Below are 20,222 nucleotides of genomic sequence, written 5' to 3'. Positions count from 1 at the left end.
TCTGTGCTCTTTGGGGAACTTAGGTGCACTTTGCACCCACTTTTCAGGGTCTTGGGGTGGGCTATTTTTCTAACCCTCGCTGTTTTCTTACAGTCCCAGCGACCCTCTACGAGGTCACATAGGTTTGGGGTCCATTCGTGGTTCGCATTCCACTTCTAGAGTATATGGTTTGTGTTGCCCCTATCCCTATGTGCCCCCATTGCATTCTATAGTGACTATACATTGTTTGCACTGTTTTCTATTGCTATTACTGCATATTTTGGTATGGTGTACATATATCTTGTGTATATTTGCTATCCTCATACTGAGGGTACTCACTGAGATACTTTGGCATATTGTCATAAAAATAAAGTACCTTTATTTTTAGTATATCTGTGTATTGTGTTTTCTTATGATATTGTGCATATGACACTAGTGGTACTGTAGGAGCTTCACTCGTCTCCTAGTTCAGCCTAAGCTGCTCTGCTAAGCTACCTTTTCTATCAGCCTAAGCTGCTAGACACCCCTCTACACTAATAAGGGATACCTGGGCCTGGTGCAAGGTGTAAGTACCCCTTGGTACTCACTACAAGCCAGTCCAGCCTCCTACAACAGTCATGTAGTATAACATTTGGCAAAGAATATATCTTATGGAAAATGCACCCTCTGTTCGTAGGTACTGTACAGATTCTATGGGGTCATGTCTTTCTCGCAGAAGGTACCAAAACCTTGTGATTTTTGATAGGTGACAGGCAATAATTGCCTTTTATGATGTATGCCTAGCAGCTGGACATTGGACATGCGCGGTGTTCAAAATGAACACTCATTACTCTGGCAGTCTGTGAGAGATGGCCACTGATGACGATTGCACCTCTTAAAAATATACTCTGGTTGCATTTGTATTAAGAATTAGAAATTCTCTCTGATTATACTGGCCCCGTGAGTGAGAAATGGACATGATTACACTAGCAGTGTGTGGTTGTTTTTTTGATTGAACTGAGACTGTGAGAGATGGGCACTGCATAGGCAATGTGTGGGTGTATGAGGGACACTGATTGGACTAGCCTTATGTGGCATGCAAACTTGATTACATTAGCACTGTGTAGGAGCCGTACACTGCACTGGCTATGTGGACAATGGACACCTATTGCACTGGCACTGTGTGAGAGGTGGAAAGTTATTTCACTGGCTGTGTGTGTTTTGAGAGGGGAACTGATTGTTCTGGCTTTCGATCAGGGATGGCATAATTTGTCCTGGAATGTGAGAGATGTAGATTACACTCGCATTGCATGTGTGTGAAGGGCATTGATTGGGCTGGCACTGTGATAGATGGACCTGATTACACTGACACTGGAAGAGATGGACGCTGCTGATAATACGCACTGTTTACATCCAGTCAGAGTTAAGAGAGGCCTGCATTCTATTTCACTGAAAAACAGCCTTCTCATTGCATGTGCTGGGTAAAGATGGAGGAGAGGAAATGCAATTGTGTGTTTCCAAAGAATTCAAGGCTGCACAATATTTCATTTTATTTAACTGTTTTTCTGTTTACACAGGCCTCTGCAGAAAGCTCTGCTGGTTTGGGAAATACAAGGACCTCACAGCCTGGGCCATAAATCAGCTCTTGGAGAAAGGGTAATACGGTTCATCTACAGTTAAATGAAAACATTTCAGCTCTCAGAGAGAAAAGCAGCCACAGATTTAAACATTTTACTTGTTACAAGTAAAAATGAAACCAGAAAAGGTTTGGATGAATTGGATTGCACTGTCACCAGAGTTCATTCTAAACATTTTCTTCCTACATATGAAACTGAAACCAGAAAGGTTTTCAGTTGAATTGTAGATGAACTGTATAATCCTTTCTCCAAGAGCTGATTTATGGTCCATGCTGTGAGCTCCTTGTATTTCCCAAACCAGCAGATCTTTCTGCACAAGCCTGTGTAAACAGAAAAAAACACTTAGTTAAATAAAATGAAATGTAGTGCAGCCTTGAATTCACTGGAAACAAACACATTTCCTCTCCTCTTCCTTCACTCAGCACCTGCAATGAGAAGGCTGTTTTTCAGTGAAATAGAATGCAGCTCTCTCTCATAATTATGATTGGCTGTTGCCAACAAATCAGTGTGAAGTTGTGCTTCACAAAACTGAAAGTGTGTTGGTATTACTGAGGGATGAGGAATGAGGAGTAGGGATGAGGGAAGATGGATGGGAAGTAGGTATGAAAAGCAGGGATGAGGGATGAGAAGTAGGAATGATGGATGAAAAGTAGGGATGATGGATGAACAGAATGGATGAGAAGCAGGGATGAGAGATGAAAAGTAGGAATGATGTATGATGGATGAAAAGTAGAGATGATGTATGATGGATGAGATGTAGGGATGATGGAAGAGAAGCAGGGATGATGTTGAGAAGTAGGGATGATAGATGAGAAACGGGGATGATGGGTGAGAAGTAGGGATGATGTATGATGGATGAAAAGTAGGGATGATGTATAATGGATGAGAATCAAAGATGAGAAGTAGGGATGAGGCGTGAGGAATGAGGATGTCCTTAAAATAGATGATGTACTCCTGGTGCAGGGTTCATGGAAGGTCTGTTTACTCTAGAAAAATCTGAGATCTGGTTTAAATTACCGATGTGCAAAATTTAGGGAAATTGAGCAAAATTGAAAACGGGCATTTGGCATTATATTTTAGTGTGAAATTCATCCTATCCATTTTGGTGTTTTGCACACAAAAAATACCAGCACCGCAAAACAGCAGTTGTTCACGGTCTGGTCATTTGCGTTTTTCCCTTGTGCTTGCATTAAATATTTACTGCGAATAGCATGTAATTAATAGAAAAATGTTGCAATAGATAATTTCCGAAATTTCACATCACAAAAGTAATATGAAATTACCAAAATTACACTAGATCACGCCGGCGTAACCTATTTTTTCTCCAAGGCTTAGTTGGGCAGGTGAAGAGGAACTAAATCTCTCCAGTAGTGAAGGGCATAAGAAAAAAGGTGTATTTTTTTTTTCACCGGGTCTGCCGTTTTTTCCAGAGACTTAGCTATATTTGATGCTAGCACCAGAGCACAGGGCCCCTGACTTTTTAGTTTCGAAGTCTCTCAAAGTTAACAGTGATAACGGAGAAGTAACACATAGAACATCCCTGCCCCCTAGAGGCCCATAGAGAAAATCTTTACTTCAAAGATTTTCTGTGCCAAGAAGGTTTTTGCAGGTTACTGGCAGGAATTTGGGTACATATGTACAAAAGCATTTTTGTGGTAAGACCGCAAAAATGCTTTTTGATAGGTACAAAATACAAATTGCAATTGGGTAACATGTTACTGAATCACAATTTGTGTTGAGCGATTCAGTAATAAGAAGGGGCATGTTTAAATTGCAGTGGAATGTATGACTATTTTGCAACCGAAATTACGGTTGCAAAACATTATTATTTTTTCAACACTTCAAGGGGGTGGTGACCACTTGGAAATGTAAAGGGATCCCCACGGGATCCATTGTCCTTTGTGAATGTTGAAACAAATATTTTTTAAGAACAGGAAGTGGTCCACGGGGGCAACTGCCCACTCTTAAAAACTGAAACATAAACTTAATTTTATTTTTTGAAACACATCCCATTTTACTTTAAGGAAAATGGGCTACATTTAAAAGAAAAAAAAAAAAGATTGTTTCATTAAAAAGCAATCACAGACATGGTGGTCAGCTGATCCCAGAAGGTCACCATCCTGTGATGGCTGCTGTTCCTAATGGGTCTCAAACTGCAACCTACCTCATAATATTCATGAAGTAGGTCTATTTGTGACCACATTAGGAATTGCTAAATCGAATCCAGTGTGTTTCAAACATTAGGAATAGCAATTTCCTAATTGTGATTCAAGAAAATCGCAATTAGGTAATTGCTATCCCTAAAATTTGTACGTATGGCCCTTACTGCAGTATGAGGTAGGATACATGTTACCTTTACTTGAAAGAAGATAAATCTCTTCTATTTTCTGCTCAGCATGCAGTTTTCTAAGAAGGTTAGATGAACTAATTTCATTGTTCAACCTAGGAACATTAGCCAGTTCTGTGAAGGCAAAGCTTTGTGAGTCCAGAAGACATAGTAGAGAAAAGCTGTCAAGTGCCATCACTCTGGAAAATCCAGAGGCTATCGCATCTCACCTCAGATTTCTAGTGCACATGATTTTAAAAGGGATTCCCAGAGATTTGCTCTGTCTTTAAGATACGTCTCATTGATACTTTAAAAATTTCAAAATTCATTTTTAGCCTTTCGTGAGGTTGTTACTTGAGGTCTTCATATCTCTGAGGTAGTTAAAACATTTGATTAGGCATACTCCTTCTTAAAAAAAAAAAAACTTTTTATAAGGCATATGACTCTTCTGGTACATTTTGAAACTTTGCTGATGATTTATTGGCTCTACCTGGATCCTAAATCAAAAGACAACAAACTGACGGACCATTTTCAGTCAAAACCCTTCATAACTGGTAAGAAAGGCTTCTGCGATGGTTGCAGAAAGCCAAGAATTCAGATAACCCCTCCCTCCCTCAGAGGATGAACGGTACCAATGGTAGGGAACTGTAGTTATAGCTAAAAACTTTGTATTCTGCCTATTTTAGTTCAAAATGCACTGTGTTGCTTCAGCTTTACTTAAGAGTTCCCTGGGAAAGAACCCCATAGCCTCTCTGCAGAATTGCCTTTGATTATTAGCCAGCTTTACCTGGAATTCGTATCTCAGACCCGGGGCTCAGCCTCCATAAAGTTCACATCATTAATGATCAGGGCCAGCTTTGGGGTTATGCCTCCGGGAGCTGACCTTGATGGGGTGGAGGGGGAGGGTTTCTTAACTATAGAAATGACATAGGTTGAAAACTGTCTGCTGCAGAGTTCCTTGTATGTCCAACAATTTGAGATAGCTCTGGTGATTAATATTCCTGCTAGCAGAGTTTTGTGTAGGGGGAGTTTGATTATCATGAAGTAGCACAGAGGGTTAATATGCCTGCAGCATTGAACTTGTGCCATGCAGATCACAGAAATGTATTTTATGTGGCTAGCTCAGTAGGTTGCCTCTTTTGTCACAGAAACACTGTTGTTATTTGCAGGTCATAAGTTAGAAACCTCATATATAACACAGTGATGCATGAGAGAGCTGCATGCAAACTGCGTGGTATAGGTTAGAATACATTTTTCCCCAGCCTTTCATTGTGCGAACGTTGCTAAAAAAGGTAGTTTAGGTAGAAATACATTCTAGCTAGTATTGCCAACCCCAACCGCAGATGTATGTTTTAAATCCTGAGTTTGTGCTTCTCCAGGCAAACACTCTTAAAATGTACTGCCCACTCGTATGGGTGGCATTTGGTTCCCAGGACTTGTGTTCCTCATAGTCTTATGTAATGTTACCTATAGACTGATTTACACACGACTCTTTGTCTCTGTATTATGTGTGTGATATAAAGTGCTCTAACACTCTACACTGGTATGAGGTGCTATAAAGCAAATGAAAAGCATGTGAGAGAAGGGCTATGGAGAGATGAGAGGCACTGTGAGGTGATCCGTTTTCACAGAGTAAGTAAAATGCGCCGGCTGTATATTTAAGTTTTCTTTTTAAGTAATTCTTTGGTCTTAATGCTGTGATAGAAGTGAAGGGTGGTAGCAAGGTGGAGCATACGAGAGGGAGGAAGGAACAGAAGAGGGAAGGAGGTAGAGGTCAGTGTGTGAGGTAGATTGTGAGTGAGATCAGGGAGGTAGACGTCACATGTGTCAGAGATACTACGGCAGGCCAGAGAGAGCCTCTGGGAGGCAGTGGACAGCCTGCTCTCAACACGATCTGCAAATGTAGAGGCTTCATTTTGAATCTGTTGGAGCACTGCTTTCTACCTTTTAAGCTGATCAAAGTTAATAAAGTAAAGACAAAACTTTATTTGGCTTGAAATTGCTTAGCAACAGCAACTGCATAGATTCCAATATAATGGTACAAAGCGTACGAGAACCTCTGTTTCAGCGCCTAAAACTGGAGAATCTTGTAGTGGAGTACAGCAGCCTGTGAAGGTAGTGCATTGCCGATACACCCAGCAGCATTGCATCAAGATATTGTTACCAATGAATGCTTGGATCGTAGAGTGAGTGATGTCCTGGGGTTAGTAAACCTGGCTGACAGCTCACGCTGATGCGGGCTACCTCTGTCTGTCTGACGCGGTGCAGTGCATAAAACTCCGCAGGCAGCGGACTCTGCTGCAGATACTCACCCGTGAAAAGTACACAAGGGAAAATATTGACATCTTCATATAACAAGACACAATGTCACATGCCTAAAAACTGAAGGAAGTGATCTGTCGGTGAGGAATTCAGCGCAGTGACCCAGCCGATGCGGGAGATTGAGGGAAGCACGATAACCTCCAGTGATGCCGTAATCGGGAGCTCACAATATGTGAACGGGGTATAAACATCCCCGTCCCCCGAATGAGGGCAGCGGCGATCTGACTCCAGAGCAGGCTGCACGACCAGGGTGGGCGAAGAGAGGGAAGAGGGCGATTATGCTGGTAAGGACAGGTTTTGTCATACACCATTGTGTTTGTCGTTCAATGTCATACGAGGGGAAATTTCAGGCTTACTTATAATTTAAAGTGACATTCATTAATAGGTTCAATATATTGTCATGTATTGTGCTGCATTGCGTTGTGCCGAGTTGTTACCTTGGTCTTGTTTGCTGGCAATATTTTGTCGTACATCTGCAGAGGTCTGTCTGTATTCTGTAAATCACAGAGTAGGTTCCAAGCACATTCGACTAAATCTTTCTGAAGACGAAAAATGTGTGCTATTAAGTTGGATGATAGCAAACATTTGTTTAGCTAAGTGCCAAGAAGCAACTTATATTGTGTAGTGATGAATAAATCTGAATAGCATCACACACAATAGCCTGTCCTTCCTAGTTCCATGGGTCTAATTAAACAAGCCCTCCTTCTGTTAGTAACAGGCTCATGCCACCCCAGCCGTGCCCTCTAATATATTTTTTTCATCTGTTGTCTACCTGCAGTGTTGGACCTCCTGACTGTCAGCGAGACCCGCCAGATGGCCAGTGTGGTTGACAAAATTAGGACTGAACTTCTGACGGCCAACGACATTTACCTTCTGTCCACCTTCCGCCTTCCATCCAAGCTCGGTGGCGTCCTCTTCGGCCTCTACTCAAAGAAAGACAACAACAAGTGGCTGGAGGTGTCAGTGGTGGGGAAAATCAACAAAAGTAAGTTTGATGCAGTATTTTGCTACTAGAACCACAATGGCTGCCTAGTAACTCGGTAGCGTGGCATACCGCTCTTGGCGAATGTGGAGCACAACATTTTTTGTCTGGGGATGCCTTCAGGTGGTCATGGTACTGTGGCACTGTTTACTCCCAATAAAAACAGCAGATTTGGCCTGTTGCTAGCAACAAGCAAAATACAAAAGGGCTAGAGGGGAGGAAGTGAAACTGTTGGACCAGAGAGATGTCACAGAGCGTTTGAAATCCTTCCCAGAAGCCACGTGACAGTTAACTGCGGACAGCTCTGCCAATCGCTCCAAAGGCATAAGAGTAGGCGAGTCACAAATCTGTTTTTCCCTTATCCGATTCCCCTGACACTGTTAAAAGCTCTACAGTGTTTTGTGGGGGGGAAAGTTGAGCTTTCATTCGTTTTGAGCCCTTACCTCAGCCAAACAAGGCAGACCCAGCAGTTCATAGTTAGCTTGGCCATGTGCTTGCATGTACCATTAATTATCACGTCTCCCGGTCGCCCCAGGATAATTGGCCATCAGCAGCTAGTGGGTGCTAAAAGCTTTTTATTCTCTTCTCTGTCAGAACCAGTGTTACAGTTCTCCATCTTCCCTACAGCTCTCTCGTTGAATCCCTGCCTGGCAAGAGCTAAGCCTTCATGTCATTGTCAAAATGGTATCAGTGGAATTATTCACAAATAAATTGTATAATTCAGGCCTTCTTATTACAGTTTGAAATCTATTTTACGTTGTCATCAGAGATGAAACTAAACGTTTTTCTTTAGGATTGGATAGAAATACAAGACTTCATTTATGTTCATCTCGAGCACTAGCCTTGCAAAAGTAATGATTTTCACTGACTTCAGTTTGGTAGACGGTATAGTGTAAATTAGAATTCCCAGCACTGCCTGTTTAGAAATATATTTTTCTTCAGTACAGCTGAATAAATATTTAATCATTTGGATCACTAAGCGTCGCCATTATAAAGCCTCTTACGCAAGTGAAAGGTCTTGCACTTTATTAATGCCGTATTAAAGGCTTTTATTTCATATGGAACATGTCAAAAGGTTGCCTGAAGAAGATAAATAAGTAACTGTCTATCCAGGAAACAAAGAGCGCACTCTGTTGTAAATGAGGAAATCAATAGCAATCATCACCTACACCGTGTCTCCTTGTGCATCACTGGGGAGCTGAAGCCTTCTCCCCATCCAGTGTTCTTGATAATACTATTCATAATGGTATTGTGAAAATGTCCCCAGCAGGAGGCAGGTTTCCCTACCTCCCTTCAAACTTGCTAAACCAAGATGTGTCATTGTCTGAAGAAGCTATGCTGCCATATTTTCTTTGTCTTGCAGTACTTGTGCGCTACATGCGGGAAGACTCCAAGCTGCATTCTGTCAGCCTCCAAAATGCCAATGTGGCGGATGGTAGGAGCCACATGGTGATTCTGCGCATGAGTGGCCTGCGCGGAGACACTGCCTCTTTGGAGCTGTATGTCGACTGTAAGCAGGTGGACTCAAGCCTGGGCCTGCCAGTGCTCATGCCCATTCCTCCGACTGAGCTGGAAAACATGGAGATCCGAACAGGGTACAAAGCCTACCTCAGAATGCAGGTGAGTGCTGTGTTGCCAACTTCTCCACTGGCTGATGCTACTCAGAATAATGCGTAAGTCTAGCCGCATTCGCTTCTTGTTTATAATGCACTTATATATAACATAAGTCACCTCCTAACAGATGCTGTACAATGTGCTGTTGTATCACCTTTTAGTGGGTTCAGTGTGGGGGAAAAAAAAACCTAAGTTGAAGGATGACTCCATGTCACAGTGGTCATCATTTTCCTTAAGTATTACACTCAGATGTCCTTCCAAAGCTGATTGTGGGATAAAATATTACGTGAGTTGTTTGAGCTGAACATATTCGGAACTAAAGCTCTTAAAATGCATTGGATTGTTAAATGAAGGCCCAAAACTAGAACATGGTGTCTTTGGCATCCATTCAATGGGGACATTACAGTGCTAGACCCCCATTGCAAATGAAAAAATAAAAGAAGATACTTGAATACACTATTTCTACAAACTGTAGAAAACAAAGAAACAGAATGTGAAGAGCCTGTTCTACTTAAATGTCAGAGTTGGAAAAAGCGGGATGACTAGAGGGCCCGTTTTCAGTTGCCCATTTCAGGCGCAGGTGGTCCCAGGTTGCGAATTGCATTCACTGCATGTATTCCCGCCTCATTTCTAAATTATTAATTTACAAACCCAGAATGAGGAGAGGCATGCTGCTACCGGAATTACCAAGCTGTTTACAGAATATTTTTGTAACTTCTGGAACCTTCAGCAGATGGAATTTGTTAATGGAAACGAAGGAGTACTTACTCACTACAAGCCTTGTAAACGCATAATAGTAGGGGTTGTATTTCCTGTACCACCCGGCACAACTTCCAGTTGTCCTGTGTATGCTTTCAAGTGATAGAAGTAGATTAGAGAATGTTCATCTTCATTCCCTATTCATATGATGCTTCTGTCTATGATCTTCATAAGCTTTGGTGCATCTGCTTACACTGTTCAGTATGTTCTCTGACCTCTCCTTACTTTCACCTCTTCATTCACAGTTCTCTCGCTGGGTGCTTCATCTGTCGTGTATTTCAGTTTTTTTTGTAAATTTTTTATTTTTCTATTTCTTTCCAGTATTTCAAAGCACTCTAAATTAACTGAAATTGCTGCTAGGTAAAACAAAACAACAAAAAGCTAAATAAATAAGTTGCCTATAACGATATGTTCAGATTTAGCACTGGCTCAGAAGTTCTCTGAACTGCATGTTTCAAAAGCTGTATATTTCTGTAGTGATTTAGACATTGTTAATAGTGTAAGCATGGTGCACGTTTGGCTGTCTTCTCTATCTTACGATCACCAAATGTTTTTAAATAAAAAAAATCGATTTATTTATTCTGAATCCTGAGAATAAGCCTACTTGTTAAATAAAATCAGTTTAGTCACACATTTCACATAATGGGCTACAGTAATCAGCTTTGCTTTGAAGGGTGCCATCTTCAAGGCAGGTTTGCAGACCTCCACGGGCAATCATTTTGTGGAAAAGACGAAAAAAAACATAGAAAGCTAGATTAAGAAAACATATTGAAGAGAAAGCATTCTAATGAATTATCTTTAAAAATGCTGAGCATCCATTTAATCTGTGTAGCATGTTTTGTTTCCTTTTTCAGTGATTTCAAAATTGTATACTCTTTAATAGGGTTAGGGGAGTCAATAGTCTAAATGTAGTGGGTATGGTTACTAGTCCAGTTTGGGTCAGGATGAAACTAGGGTAGGGTTGTGGTTTGCGTTGGGGTTACGGATTAGGTGATATGTTATTTTGGAATTTACATAAAGTACTAGTACATCTGGCGTAAACATCAAAGTGCTAAAGTAGCTGTGAGGTGTAAACGTTTTTAGTGTGCTGTTTAGTATTCGGATTTTGTGGTTGCTAGAGTTGTGGATGATAGGATTGCAGTTATAGTCATGTTAATCAATAGGTTTATGGTTTAGTTTGGTGTTAGAAACAGTGTTATTTATGGGCAGACTAGTTAGGCTAAGGTAAGGCACCCTAGGGTCATGTTTAAGTTCAAGGTTCATGTGATGGTTTATGCTGTAGCCTGGAAAGGGTTACCATTGAATTGTTATAATGGATAGCCTTACATTGATTGTAGTCGCTGGGGTTAGGAATGTGGCCAAGGGTCTGTTGTAGTTACTGTTAAAGCTTACTTTAGTTTTAGGATAAGGGTTATAGCTGTGGTTTCTGTAGGTGGCAGAGTTAAGGCTTCATAGAGCTCAGGGATATTTTAAAGATCAAGTTTAGCAATTGGGTATTTGTAGGTGTTAAACTAGATTTAGAGCATTTGTTGTGGATTATACTAATATTGATATTCAAAACATTTGTTTCATAATCGTCAATGCATTTTTTTAATGGGTCTTCCACATCACTTCTTCATCACTGTATTATTCAGGTTGAATATTCTTCATTAGCACCACCTGCGTTATATATAAATACGTTCATCATTTTGGAGTTTGCTGTATATGATGTAAGATGGCTCGAGGTAGGTCTTCATGTGGGTTTGTCATTTTTCCTTCACCAGGGTTCCATGGAGTCAATGAAGTTGGTACTTGGTGGGTCAATGGCCAGAGTGGGAGCTCTAAGTGAATGTCCGTTTCAGGATGACGAATCCATTCAAAACACAGGTATTTGCATATGATCTATGCCGACAACTACCAAGCAGGAGTAAGAGGAATGGACTGAACAGTCAATGTCAACTAACTGTAGGCAATTGGCATACGTTTAAATTGGCAATTATAGAACTAGATGCCCAAGTTATTCTCTTGGTGTGCTCATTTGAGCACAGTGCTTATTCTTCATCAAAGTGATTTATCTCCCTCAGTTAACTTATTAGCAAAACTGGAACTTTTAAGTTTCTGGCTAAATCACAGTATAACGAACGTTAAGAAAAGACTGGGCAATTAATTTGTAATGCACACCCCCAACATTATTTGCCATAAGTACTGTAGTAATATGATACAGCTAAGTTTAAGATAGCAATGATAGACAATTATATGACCTTTAAAGTCTTCAGATTTTAAGTGTTTCTCCAATGTCAGGAGCTTCTTGCTATTAAAGATGCATCAAATTTGATTTGATGTCACACTCATTCCAGGGCTTAATAAGCCACCAGGCTTGGAGACCACATTTAGGGGTAAAGAAGAGTGAGGCTCTAGATGATATGCAAGAGAACATCTCTTAAATATAACCCAGGATCATTAATTTCCATTTATTATTAAATTACATTTTATGGTGATTGAATTGTAGTGTGGTTCTTCTACAACGTCTTCTGTTCTCTGTTAAATAATAGCAAATCAATAAAGTATAAATACATAAAAGAGCCAAGGTAAAATATACATTTTTAAATGCGGTGTACATATCAAAGACTTTCACATTGGAGGCTAAAAATTAAGCTGGCATCCTTAGCTTGAGTCTTGGGAGCAGCACTTGTATAAGAGGACTATAGTATGGACGATTGGTGCTCTGCATTGACGCAGTGGTATATTTGGACAAAAAGAGAACATGCATTTGGAGGAAGAAAGACAAAATGATATACTACATCCAACATATTGCTTCATCTTTTTAGAAATAAAACTACATTTTGAAATACTCCAACCTTCCGATTAAAATTTGGATTTTTGCATATTTATTTGTGAATTAAATAAAAAACGTCATACTTAGTGTATTTGTTAAAGGCATATTTGTTTTCGTATTTTCAATTGTTTTGGTGCTCAAATCAAAGAAATTGCTTAGGTGGGGTTCTCTGGCTTCCAGAAGTGATTCAGTAGGGGTCTACAGAAGACAAAAAATCAAGAACCACTGGTGTGGTGCATACTGAAAACTGAGTCACCTCTAGGTGTTTCAACTATTTTGCATATAAACCAACCCGTGCCTAGGTCGATAAAGTGATTTGCCCAACTTAGTATTATTAAAATGAACGTTTCCTAGCATAGTAACTCACTGCAGTTGTGGAGTTGTTCCTCTACATACTCAAAACAGGTCTATCAGAACAGAGAGGCTCCTTGGTTGATTGGTTTGATTCAGACCATAGTGCCTATTATTTCGCACAGTTGTCCTTTATTGCTGGCCCAAGTTAGTCAGCCTGGGGTGGCAGGCTCTGGAATATGTGCCCAGTTGACTATATTGGGCTAATATCGTAAATAGGTTTAGAACCCATCAGTTATAATTTCTCATTTTTTATATTGTGCGCTTAAAGTGTTTAAATACTAATATGCTCAACTATTGCCTGAGAGGGTGTATTTCCAAATTGCTATTCATTGTATTTAGCTCCCAGTTGTACTTAGAGAGAAGTGGCACAGTAGTACGTAGAGATGGCTTGCCATAAAGAGTACTATATAAACATTATCCCCAACTTAATCTAACATTGATTAACTGGGCAATATAGATTTCAAATACAAGTCGCTGGTTTTCAGTGTCCTCAACCTAGCTCCTGGGCCTCATCTTGGCATCACCAATCACAACTCTATATAAGATTAAAGTATATTAATGTGATTTAAAGAGGGTGGATGCTTGCATTTTTGTAATCAGCACAAATATGTAAACCTTCCTGGGCAAGGCTACAGTATAAGATTTTTTTGTTGTGGTCCTGTAGTTAATGTAGTCCAAAATCCAACATCACACAAGAGTGCAAGTAATACTGTGAAAAGCTTTTTTTTTAAATAATAATAATTGTTCAGTCTGAGTGGCTGTAAAAATTTCATCTGAACAATGAAGAGTACCTACTAGAACGACTGAAACATTTGCTTTAGGGATCCCACACCACAATTTAACTGCAATTACAAATATGTAATGTGATGTGTTTTGTGCATAGTTCATGTGAACGAGTTACTTGGGGCCAGATGTAGCAAAGGGTTTTTCCCATTCTGTGTCAATGGGAAAATGTGTTCGTACATATGGCCCCTGGTCTCTTAACGCTTTGTTGCAGAGATTGTCTGCAGTTGTGGGGGTTTCCTAGCTTACTTGTGGACTTTGTGAGTACATTTGGTCTTAAATGAGTGTAGGGTTTTCCATGTACATATAGTGATGGTTTACAATTTGGTGTGCAGCGTACTCCATCACAAACACAACAGAGTATGTCAGACTCAGACCTACCGCCTCATTTAGAGAAGGTCAGACTCTAAGCTTTCAGTAGACTCAGCCCTTATTGGTTTTGTCGACAGAAAGCATCCTCTGATGTCCCAACAAAGTACGGGCCATCGGAGGAAGGGCATTACACTGCCCACTTTATTTAGGGTGGACAATGTGATGTCCTTTTTTCTGTCCGTCAGAGTCAGGAAAAACCTGGTGTTAAGGGTCAGAAAGAAAATGATTAAGGACCCCACTTCCTAGGAGAAAACACCCATGGTCTGGGTGTCTTCAGTTCTGTTTTTTTTTTCCTTTTCCAAAAACAACCCCCACTTCAAAAACAAACTCACACTTTGGGCTGATAATCAAAACCAACTGCTTCCTTGATCAGTTGCGATCAGCTGTCCAGGCCCATTTGGGTTTGAGATATTTTGGTTTTGTCTCTGCAGTTTGTATCCTATTCAGTGTGTAGACCTTCTGAACCACTTTTCAGCTTTGAACGTGTAACTCATTGCTTGAGGTCTTACTTGCCCATTGCTTGAGGTCTTACTGGCCCCTGGCTCCTGCCTTTCCTGTGCTTTGGTGGATGGTAATGTTTGTGTTGCCTTGGTGTTGCTATCAGTCATTGCAAAGTTGTTCTACGGCTGAGCCTAGAGCAAGCATATTGTTAGAATGGTCACATCTCTTCTTTAAATGTGTGGGATACATGGGTTGTCTTGCTCAGTTGGGGTACTCCAATTGTTCATTGGTTCTGAACAGTAGTTTATCTACCTCAAAGTCCCAAGTTCGCATTCGTCCATTAAAGGTCTTCCCTCTCTGCTTACAAAAAGCCCTGTTTCTGCTCTCCAAACCATTTGCAGTGTGTTTGCCCTACAGTTATAAATATTCCCATTTGTAGACTAGCTTAAATACATTAATACATTCTTAGAATACACAGACATGACTTGAGGCCGCACAACTTGAGCAACCTCGCTTTTTGCTCGGACCTTTACCATGACAACAGCACCATTAGGAACCTGGAAATGGTGGAACAAGTGAAATATAAATACTTTGAGGCGTAGCATATCACAACACATCTCGCAGCGCTTTAATGTGTGATCAGGGCTGTTGACTTTTTATTACAAGTGAAATGAGTTGGGTGAGTTTTTGTAGTAGGCTTTTTACATTATGCGCTTTTTCTTGGCTGACATTTTTTCCTAAACTCTGAGCCTGCTTTTTGTGGGTTTTGCTCATAGATTGCCAGGGCTTCTCTCCAGACCACAGAGGTCTGAGTTTTCTGCAGATGAGTGTGATTTTCTTAAAGAATCCAAGATACTTTACATTCTCATCGCCTGACATAGAAGTGAGATCGGCAGATACGACGTCTGCTTTAAGCTACGAAGTGAGAAAAAAAGTCGGTTTTGGAGTAGGTTTTGACGATGATGTGGGGACTTTGTGGTTCTGTGAGCAGTTTCCAATGCAACCAGATTCCTAGGGCTTTATTCACAAAAAAATAAACGGAAAAGTAGATATTTATATCTCCCCTTAAGCATACTTTTCCGTTTTGTTTTTTTCCAATTCGTCAACATTCCCAGAAGGATGTCTGAAATCCTACACTTGGAGTATCTTTTACAGCTTACGTCAGGTTATGTTATGTGACATTTTCTTATTACTACTGTGCAGAGCTCACAATGGTGGAGGACTCAAAGTGTAGATTAGAGCCTCCTGGGCAAATGCACTTTTTTCCACGTGGAAAATAAGTTCCCCCTGGAGAAAGTCCTTCCTTTACACTTTCAACAATTCTCAGGGTTATCTGTTCCACTTTCCATCATTGTTAGGAGACTTACTCCAGTGCTTGGACATGGTAAATGTCTGACCATTTCCTTGGTGGAAAGGAGAAAGATAAGAGCAGGAGAATTCCCACAGTTGTGCATGTTTTGTGGTTGTCCCCAAACTTTCAGAGCAATTGAATCACATTTTCTACTGCAAATTTATCTACGATTATGTCGAGATAAATATGCAGATGTGAATGTGTATGTATGTGCCAGGCATCCATTTTTGAACTCCTGGTAGGCCTAAGAAAGGTACATTCATTTACGACCACATTGAACATCTTGAACAGGACCCCTAGACATTTTCCACCGCCAGACATGAGAGGTTGGAATAAAAGGAATAGAGTTATGTAACTGACGTATACAAAATTTCTAATTGAAGAGAGCAAAGTGTGTTACAGAGACGTTATTCATTACTTGAAGGTTTACAGGCTCTTTGATGCCAGGATACTTCATGTATGAATGAAATTCCTTGAATTGTGCATTATGTTGGAAGCTGGTGTAGATAAATCTGAGTTGCAGTGATGTGATCATGCCTCTGCACTTTTAGTAAAATGCACACTGCCACATGTTAAAAGTGCTGCAGTCTTTCTATTGCATAGTTGTGTGGTGATAGGTGACCTAACAAAGTTACCTAAGGGGGCACCTCTTCCCATAGGTGGTACCTGTTCTCATAGCCAAGAGTCTGTCGTTTATAATCATTGAATACAGTCCTGAGTTGAAGTAGCTATGTATGGAATTATGCGTCTAAGCTTTCTGAATTAACAGAGCAGCTGTTAGTTGGTGCTGCTTATTGCCAGTTCTTGGCCATTGTTGCTGGATTTATCCCAGTTGTATTTTGAGCTTGGCCTGCCTCAGCCAAATACTTTCATTTATTTAGTCCACCGCTTTTTCTCTTGTTCTCACATGTGCTGCATTTTCTTTTCTTTTGGCGCTGTCAATATTTCGCCAGCTGTGTACCACTTGACACAGTTTCTCTTAGAATTGTTATTACAGTTGCCACATATGGGACCGCTGCTCAGTGCACTTGGCAGAGGAGTTAAGAACTGGATGGGCGTGTAATCTGAACACCATTATTACCCAATGGCAGGCGCTGTGTGAAACCCAAATATTTTCAGCCTAAACTCAAGAGCTCTGTCATTTGCTATGTGTAACCCCCATCCACATCCTGATCTCATCCAAAAGCAAGATGCAACTCATTTTGAAGTATGCAGATGTTGCATGAAAAAAAAGCCCCAGAACCACACATGGGAAATGAAATGCTTCTAGGAAATTAGGACAAATATAACGTGGAAAATGAAGTAAAACACTTCAAAAACAACATGCACTGCATTACTGACTTGCATCGTTAAGAGTTCTTGCATACACTGTCAGGAATAAGACTACTGTTTTTGCTGGTAATGTTAAGGACATGGATATAGGGATGAGTAGAGAGTCATTTCAATGCTTGTTTTAAAATACTTTTGGTACTGAGCACTGTCAGGACCTGTTACAGGACACTAAAACACAAATGGTCCTTCAGGGAGTTGCAGAAATCATTGAGGTCAAAAGTCTGTATCTACAAGCCTAGATAATGCTACATTCACCCTTCCCCTTGTCATTTGACAGCTGAAACATCAGGGCTACTATTAATTGCGCAATTGTTTGACCTACCTCTTTTTCTTTCCTTCCAGTTAATGGTATGGTGAACACTATCCTCGGTGAGTGCCACTCAGATTCTGTGCTCCGGTGTGAGCGTGTGTTTGTGTTTAAATGGGGCAGTGGGGTGTTGGAGTGTTGATGAAACTTTGGCAAATCATGAGTATTGACGATTTTCATACTTGCGAGGTCACCAGAATTGCAATAAAAATGTTGGCCTGTTAGCATAGAACTAAACTGGACACCGGGTAAGTGGAATACTGCCTAAATTAGAGCTGATACTTTCAGGAAGTAACCAGAGTACCCACAGTATCAACAGAATAATAGGAATTATCCTCACAGCACAATATAGGGAGCAATGATGTTACCAAAAAGAATGTTAAGATAGTTTGCTCGGGCTGCAGCCCTCAAAAAACTAGCAGAGGAGTGATATTCTAACAATAAACATTGAGGTGACTCGTGTTTCCTACAACAAAGACTAGAGAGTAGTGACATTACTGGGTAAACAAATGTGAAGTATCTATACTCCCAAAGAGGAGAAAGTATATGCACTACAATAAAAAAAGGATTATGCACCTCTACAAAAAGTAATATTCTCAACAGTACGGCCTGCAGACGTACTATGAAATAAACAATAAAAAGCAAGAAGGAATATTGATGATGGTTTCGAAAAATATGAATTGACGATAATCCAGCAATAAAATAAGTTATAACTATCGTGCTATCAAAAATAATATCTAATAACAAAAAGTGAACTTGATACTGTAGTATTCCGGGCACCCACATTCCCTATATGTCGGAGCTGGTCCTTGGAATGTTGAGTGAATGAGGTGATGGAAGGTTGGTTTTGGAACAGTGAGGAGGAAGCTTGGAGGTACGGACAGTTGGAGGGAGGATGGAGCCCTCATACCATCTGTCTGCTGTTGCTGTAACATATGGGTCTAGCATGAAATAAAAAACGTACTTCCTACCTGAATGGCTTCCCGCTCTTGTAAAAAGACACCGCCTTCTAACTTCAACAGATTCTACTTTTACAGAATAGTGAGTAATGCTATTTACAGCAATAAGACTACAGACTAAAGGTAGAGCCAATCTATACAATATAGTACAGATACCTCAAACCTAACTGGCACCCTAAAAGAGGGGCATTACATTCATATGATTCCTAGAACAATTCTTATAAACACTTTAATTCATAGCATGACTGCAAGCAATCAGTATAACAATACATGATAAGCCTTAAGCGAAAAATAAAGGTGTGGAACAGACTGTGGATTGAAAAAAACATGGGAAGCTTCTAAAGACAGGCTATGGGTAGGTATATACTAATAAGTTTAAAGCGTGTATTTAGTAGTCATCTAGTTTAGCTGTAGTATTAGATTCATTTGTAACAGAATATGATAGTCAATATTCTAAGAGCACTAATATTTTGATAATTAGCTTTATTTTTACAGGTCATTGCCGTCAAGTCCATTAGTCTCATGTCTTCAACTCAAACAGTTGAAGGCTTCCTCTACCACAAAGCCATGTACTTTCAACATTGTATCTCCCTGGCAAGTAGTCATCTGTCAGTCCTTACTTCTTATAATTAATAATAGGTATTGGCATTAGGGGTGGCAGTAATGCATGTAATTAAGTGTAGCGGAATCACGTTGCATTACCTAAGAATTCTGCAAGATTATGCATAGTTATGCGAGAAGAGTAATTCTGTGATTAGCGCTCTTTCTTAGAGCAAAAATGCCGCCTTGCGTCCAAAATGGGTGTGGGAATGCATTTTACGCTAAGAAATAGTTCAAAGTGTAACAGAACATGAATTGCGAGTGTGAGCAGCCGCTCACGCTCGCTAAGCGTTCAATTGGAGTACCATTTTCTCTCAATGTACTCCCAGCATTTAGCGCTATTTTTGTAGTGTAAAATGCCTCCTTTCCTCCAAAATGGGCATGAGAATGCATTTTGTGCTAAGAAATAGCTCTAAATGTGCTTTTGTTGTAGGGTTCCCCCAACATATTCCTGGCATTCAGCACTATTTCTTAGTGCAGAATGCATACTTGTGTCCAAAATGGATTCGAGGATGCATTTCATGCTAAGAAATAGTGCTAAATGCAGCAGAACACTAATAGTGAGCGTGAACAGCTTTTTGTGCTTGTTAAATATGCTCTTGCATGAGCAGGAATAATCATGTTAATATTGGTAATTCTGCTTCAGAGAGTTGCGTGGAATTACCAAAATAACTATGATCACTCTTCTCTTATTGAAATACCATATCGCTAGCATTCAATACAGGCACTGGAGAATGAAAGGTTGAATATTATGCTGCAGGGACAATGCTTTTCCTTTCATGCTGCAGGGACACTGCTTTTCCTTTCTAGACTTTGCTTCTACTTAGCATTGTTATCAAGTGTCTTGGTCCAATTGTATTAATTAAAATGGACCAAGACTACAACTCCCAGAATGCACTTGTATGTTAAATCAAAACCCAAAGCTGGTATAGTTGTGACTCGGTGGCATGGAGTTATTTGGTCACCCTGGATTAGAAGAATTAGGTTTGTGGGAAGGGCTCAGAAGAAAGGTTTTTGAACTTCTCTCTGTTTCTTCCTCTCAGGTGCGCAAACCAAGGCTCTGGTGACCCAGCTGGCCATGTTAAGCCAGGTGATGAACGAACTGAGAGAAGACATCCGTGATCAGGTGAGTGGCTTGCCACATTCCTTGCAGCGAAGGGCATTCGCTGGAGCTCTATCACGTTATAACTATCGATCCCTCCTTCTTATTGTGAAAAAAGTGATAGTACTTGTGACGTTTTGATATGTTCTCATGAACTTATGGCAAAATCTGACCCCCATGTCAGGAGTGAGACTTACAGCTAGTCCTG

At 40.4% G+C, this 20,222-nt stretch overlaps 1 protein-coding gene across 3 annotated transcripts in view; it reads left to right on the top strand.

Annotated features, from left to right (window-relative positions):
• THBS3 (thrombospondin 3) overlaps positions 1 to 20,222 on the top strand; it is a 246,044-nt gene that overhangs the window by 137,240 nt on the left and 88,582 nt on the right. For all 3 annotated transcript variants that reach the window (XM_069218423.1, XM_069218425.1, XM_069218424.1), the window contains 5 exons: positions 7,022 to 7,228; positions 8,589 to 8,845; positions 11,362 to 11,464; positions 17,389 to 17,415; positions 19,956 to 20,038. In XM_069218423.1, coding sequence (XP_069074524.1) covers positions 7,022 to 7,228; positions 8,589 to 8,845; positions 11,362 to 11,464; positions 17,389 to 17,415; positions 19,956 to 20,038 — 677 coding nt within the window. The remainder of the gene's footprint in view (positions 1 to 7,021; positions 7,229 to 8,588; positions 8,846 to 11,361; positions 11,465 to 17,388; positions 17,416 to 19,955; positions 20,039 to 20,222) is intronic.

The sequence above is a fragment of the Pleurodeles waltl genome, chromosome 12, assembly GCF_031143425.1.
Source record: "Pleurodeles waltl isolate 20211129_DDA chromosome 12, aPleWal1.hap1.20221129, whole genome shotgun sequence".
In the NCBI taxonomy this organism is placed as follows: Eukaryota; Metazoa; Chordata; class Amphibia; order Caudata; family Salamandridae; genus Pleurodeles; species Pleurodeles waltl.
Note: the sequence above shows the minus strand (reverse complement) of the source record. Positions and strands in the feature narration are given on the sequence as shown.